The 5,562-nt window shown below is 40.8% G+C and overlaps 1 protein-coding gene across 3 annotated transcripts in view; it reads left to right on the plus strand.

Moving 5' to 3' along the window:
- LOC133611366 (phospholipid phosphatase 2-like) overlaps positions 1–5,078 on the plus strand; it is a 59,213-nt gene extending 54,135 nt beyond the window's left edge. For all 3 annotated transcript variants that reach the window (XM_061968078.2, XM_061968076.2, XM_061968079.2), the window contains 4 exons: positions 67–124; positions 305–481; positions 4,173–4,799; positions 4,921–5,078. In XM_061968078.2, coding sequence (XP_061824062.1) covers positions 67–124; positions 305–481; positions 4,173–4,319 — 382 coding nt within the window. In that variant the 3' untranslated portion in view covers positions 4,320–4,799; positions 4,921–5,078. The remainder of the gene's footprint in view (positions 1–66; positions 125–304; positions 482–4,172; positions 4,800–4,920) is intronic.
- Positions 5,079–5,562: the final 484 nt, after the last annotated feature.

Consider the following 5,562-nt stretch of genomic DNA (forward strand, 5'->3'; position numbering starts at 1 on the left):
GAAATGTCGTGATAAAAACATTTGCTGAAGAATAAAGTGGATTATAGTTTGTTTTTTGCCCTTCAGGCTGTCCTTCTACTCAGGCCACTCGTCCTTTGGAATGTACTGCATGCTCTTTCTGTCGGTGAGTTTTAACCACAAACACTGGTCAGCTCCAAACAAATAGTATCCATAATATTATTGTGGCAAGACTTCACACTCTGTGCGCTGTACACACACAGGCAGACCAAATATTGCACTATTTTTTTTCTTATTGTTAAAGTTAAAGTGTAATAGTATTGTGTGTTTGTGTGTGCGTGTGTAGCTGTACGTCCAGGCCCGCATGCAAGGCAAGTGGACACGGTTAGTTCGACCCACCATCCAGTTCTTCCTGGTGGCCTTTTCCGTCTACGTGGGCTACACACGCGTCTCTGACTACAAGCACCATTGGAGCGATGTGCTGGTGGGACTCCTGCAGGGGGCGCTCATCGCCGTGCTCACTGTAAGTAGCTGTACACTTGCAGGGGTTCGTGACATCACGTTGACCCTTTTTTTTAAATATTCTCCATTGTTGTTGGTTCTACAGCTTTGACTTTTAGCATCTGACATTCTGCAAATGTGCAGTTATTTTTACCTGAAGAAAGTCAGTTTTCCCAAACAAAACATTTTTAATCTTTTGGAATTAAACATTTCTTGTTCAGATACTTTCATACGTGTCCAATTCTAATAGCTCGCGAGCTTAATTGTAGCATGAAAACAAGAGACATTAAAGTCTTTCCCGATTAAGAAACGACATAAAAGAAAAGGCAACTCTTCACATACATGGCAACAGGCTGTTTATAATGATCTACTTGTAGGCGGCATGATTGCAGTGAACAACATTTAACTTTATTCAAATTAAACATTAGACTTACCACTAGAGATGTCCGATAATGGCTTTTTTGCCGATATCCGATATTCCGATATTGTCCAACTCTTAATTACCGATTCCGATATCAACCGATACCGATATATACAGCTGTGGAATCAACACATTATTATGCCTAATTTTGTTGTGATGCCACGCTGGATGCATTAAACAATGTAACACAGTTTCCAAAATAAGAGAACAACTTCAACGAAAAAAGTGCCAACATGGCACTGCCGTATTTATTATTAAAGTCACAAAGTGCATTATTTTTTTTAACATGCCTCAAAACAGCAGCTTGGAATTTGGGACATGCTCTCCCTGAAATAATCCTGATACCCACTACAACTATGGGAAATACTATACTTTGACTTTCACAAAGTGCATTATTTAAAAACATTTTTAAACATGCCTCAAAACAACAGTTACAAAAACAATGAAGGCACACAGCTTCAGTCCAGAGTATACTAGAAGAAAAGGAAACAATAACATAGTCCTCATTTAGTGCAAGACTGCCTGGCATACTGTATAACAGGGAATTATAAACTGGGCTCACATCCATTTCCCGCTTGTATTCATCGTGTATCTCCTTATGATTCTTGAAGAGGTGGGAGATCTAATTGCTCGTATTAAAGGAAGACGTCTTGGTTCCTCCTCGCGTAACCAACTTTTTGCAGTCATTGCAAATTGCCAGTTTTTTATCCGTCAGAGACACTTTAAAAGAATCCCAAACCATAGACATGGTGGTGTTAGTCAGTCACCGAGCGAGCTCGCTTGTTAGCCACGGCTACAGCACCGGCAACAACACACTCTTGTTGTTGTTATGCTCCGCTCGCGGCGGTTTGATGAGGTCATCAAGCGTCGCCAGTAAACCTCTCATGCTGGAGACGCAACTGCTCTGTACTGCTCCCTATGTGCGCGTTTTACCGGATATGTACCGCTCCGTACAGCGGCGTTTTAAAAAGTCATTAATTTTACTTTTTGAAACCGATACTGATCATTTCCGATATTACATTTTAAGCATTTATCGGCCAATATTATGAGACATCTTTACTTACCACGGGTCACAGTTCTTATATAACTTTAGACGTCTGGTGGGCCGTAGTTTGGACACTTTTGGTAAATAGCAGTATACAAGGCAAGGCAAGGCAACTTTATTTGTATAGCACTTTTCATACACAAGGCAGACTTAAAGTGCTTCACAGACAAGAAAGTGAAATGAAAGAAAATAAAAGCAAAATGAAAATGCAGACAATAAAAATTAAAACAGTGCTGACGTTAAAAGTTAAAAGATTAAAAGATTTAGCTTAAAGCTAAGGTGAACATAAAAGTTTTCAGTCTAGTTTTAAAAGTGGTCAGAGTTGGGGAAAGTCTGACATCTTCAGGAAGTTTATTCCAGCTATTTGTTGCATAGTGACTAGAGATGCGCGGCTAGGCAATTATTTAATCCGCAACCGCATCACAAAAGTCGTCAACCATCCGCATCCACCCGAACCAACATTTTATCAAAACCACACCCGCCCGCCATCCGCCAGTTGTTATATATCTAATATAGACGATGCAAGCATATTAGTGAGGTTATAAAGCTTTTGCCTGTTAAAGAAAGGAGACTGATCCAATGCAGCAGAGACTGCGTGCCACGCATTAATATATCTTGGCCACGCATTAGTGGCTAAGATATATTAATGCGTGATAATATTATTTATCATTATTATAATATTATTGTCATTTCCATTAAGAAAGTGTTGACTATTGTTGCTAATGCCCTCAGATCAGGAGTGCGTTCCTCACACTTTGTGTGCGCAGTTGCAGCAAGCAGAACGAGGCTTTTAAGAAGTTAAAACAATGTTTTAGAAAGACTAGGCCTATATTTTCGTTAGGTAAAAAAAATGTTCTGAATTTATTTCAATGAATATTAACTTGTTAATGCTCAAATAGGGACGAGGGCGGGGTGCACAGTGAAACAGTGAACAATTTCGCGACAAAGATGAACCTTTATTGATTGATCTGCAGCCATGACAAAATATCAGACAATCTCCATTGTCAACGACAGGCAGGAAAATAAAGATGAACACATAGCCTATGTTGTAGGCATAGGCATAGGCTCATATGTTTTTAAGTTGAAATAAAAAAATAAATAAAAAATGTGCCTCATAAGCCTTAGGCTGTCAATCACGCGCACAAACTTAAATTATACAATAACATATGCATGTCATCTCTATTTAAACAAACATAAATCAAATAAATAATAATAATAAATTGCCTGCAACTTATTGGCCAAGGCAAATAGCTGAAGGGGGGAAATCAAACCCATCAGACTGCACTTTATCATCAAACTTGAATTATAATGAAAATAGACGGTCACGACAAACAAAGCAGGCTAAATATCCTTACATTGTCGCCAATCGGAGATGCGCTTCACTTGAAAGCGAGGCCAAATAATTATTCACACATAGTAGTATATCTCCAATAGAAAAAAACCACAATAAACAACGCAATTGCCTTAATTCCTTTGCATTGTAGTGCGCCCAAACAACACGTAACCATCAAAATGATTTAGCTGACCGAACTCAATATAGGTTAGACATGGGATTATTTGGTATATCCTATAGGTAACGTAGACTAATTCGTTTAACATATCCAACCGTATGTCTACTTACTTTTTTTTTTGTTAGCACTATGCAGGAATAAAATGGCATCTACAGTGCCAGGATTCATGCGAGAGCGCCTGGCCTCTAAAATGCGCCCTGCTGCGCTGAAGGAGCGCTCACTTGCGCCACTTGTTGCTGGGACGAGATGCCTGATTAATAATTGACTGATTGTTTCAAAGAGTGCTGCTCGTTTTTCGTATGTGGGTAACAACATTTAACTACCGTATGTATATATATTTCCGAATTGGTTCAACCGCCAACCGCCCGCATCTATTTAAAATCTATTTTTACCCGCCCGACCCGCGGTTTATCCGCGGACTCCGCGGTTGTGTCCGCAAACCGCGCATCTCTAATAGTGACTGAATGATGCTCTCCCTTGATTTGAGTTTACTCTGGGAACCGCTAACAGATTGGCCTCAGAAGATCTTAGTGATCTAGAGGGCTTATATAGTCGGAGCATATCAGTGATATACTTCGGCCCTAGACCATGTAGTGATTTATATGTGAGCAGGAGGATTTTGAAATCAATTCTCTGATGTACAGGGAGCCAATGTAAGATATCTACACAAACATATTTTCTAATCGTAAAGAAGTACAATGAATACAAACGTACGTATTTCTTCTCCATCTTGCAGGTGAAATACGTGTCGGACTTCTTCAAGCAGCGCTCTCCTCCTCGCACGCGAGCAGATCCTTGTGACGACGACGAGGAGCGTAAAGCAAGTCCTCAGCTGCCCGGCTCTCAGCGCACAAATCACTACAACTACTCAGCTCCCGTATGAACGCTACGACACAAACACGGATATCACAACCACTGAACGGAACTTGGACAACGTCAACACCACTTTGTGTGCTGAAACAATGTCTTTTTTTTAATCCTTAATTTCCGACAATATTGATGCTGTGACCTGATGGAAGATATTTGTCACAATATTTCACCTCTGATTGAATGGCCGCCGTCTTTTTTTGTTTTGTTTGTAACGCGGACCGCTTTAGCTGACATATTTTTATATAACGTCCATGACTACTACTGTATCGTATCTAATAAACTGTGCCTGTTTTTATTTGGAAGAAGCGCTGATGTTCCAGAGGAAGTGGGCGACATTGTTCTGCGTGTTTGTGCTTCTCTTACAGGGACGAGCGCTGCGTCACCAATGTGCCAAAGACCAAACAGCGACACTCGGGGTCACCTTTTAAACGTTTCTCCCGGGGCCTCATGGAAGCTGCGCTTGCATTGTGAGCAAAATGGATCAAAGTCTGAAGTACGCTTCCTTCCTTCCTGTCTTATTAACGCCTTTGGAATCCTTTATTTCCTTCTCAGCACAAATATTCTTCTCACCGTGGGAGGTGCTTTTTCCATGATACGTCTTCTCTTTCTTTTAGTGACGCGTGCCTCATGTCTGGACCTGCTGCTGCTCATGGTTGTGATTCCTGAACACCACACACATGACTCACCCCAGACGTGGACATAAATCAGTCTATGGCGTTGCGGTGCTTTGAAGGTAATCGCCGTGTCTTCCAAATAAATTATTTTAAACATGCACGCATTTTTGCATTGTGACTAATGATGGGTTATTGTTAGGTAAATGACTCTTACGATTCAATCAATATATTATTTGGTATAAAATGATGATAAAACAGATTGCCAGAGCTCACGTTGACTAAAAAATATCAATCAATGTTTATTTATATAGCCCTAAATCACAAGTGTCTCAAAGGGCTGCACAAGCCACAACGACATCCGCGGTACAGAGCCCACATAAGGGCAAGGAAAAACTCACAACCCAAATGGGGCGTCGATGTGAATGACTATGAGAAACCTTGGAGAGGACCGCATATATGGGTGACCCCCCCCTCCCCCCCAGTGGAGACCGGATGCAATGGACGTCGAGTGGGTCTGACATAATATTGTGAAAGTCCAGTCCATAGTGGATCTAACAAATCGTATTTTTCAGAGTATAAGTCGCACCGGCCGAAAATGCATAATAAAGAAGGAAAAAAACATATACCGTACAGTATAAGTCG

Source organism: Nerophis lumbriciformis, linkage group LG08 (genome assembly GCF_033978685.3).
Source record: "Nerophis lumbriciformis linkage group LG08, RoL_Nlum_v2.1, whole genome shotgun sequence".
Lineage (NCBI taxonomy): Eukaryota > Metazoa > Chordata > Actinopteri > Syngnathiformes > Syngnathidae > Nerophis > Nerophis lumbriciformis.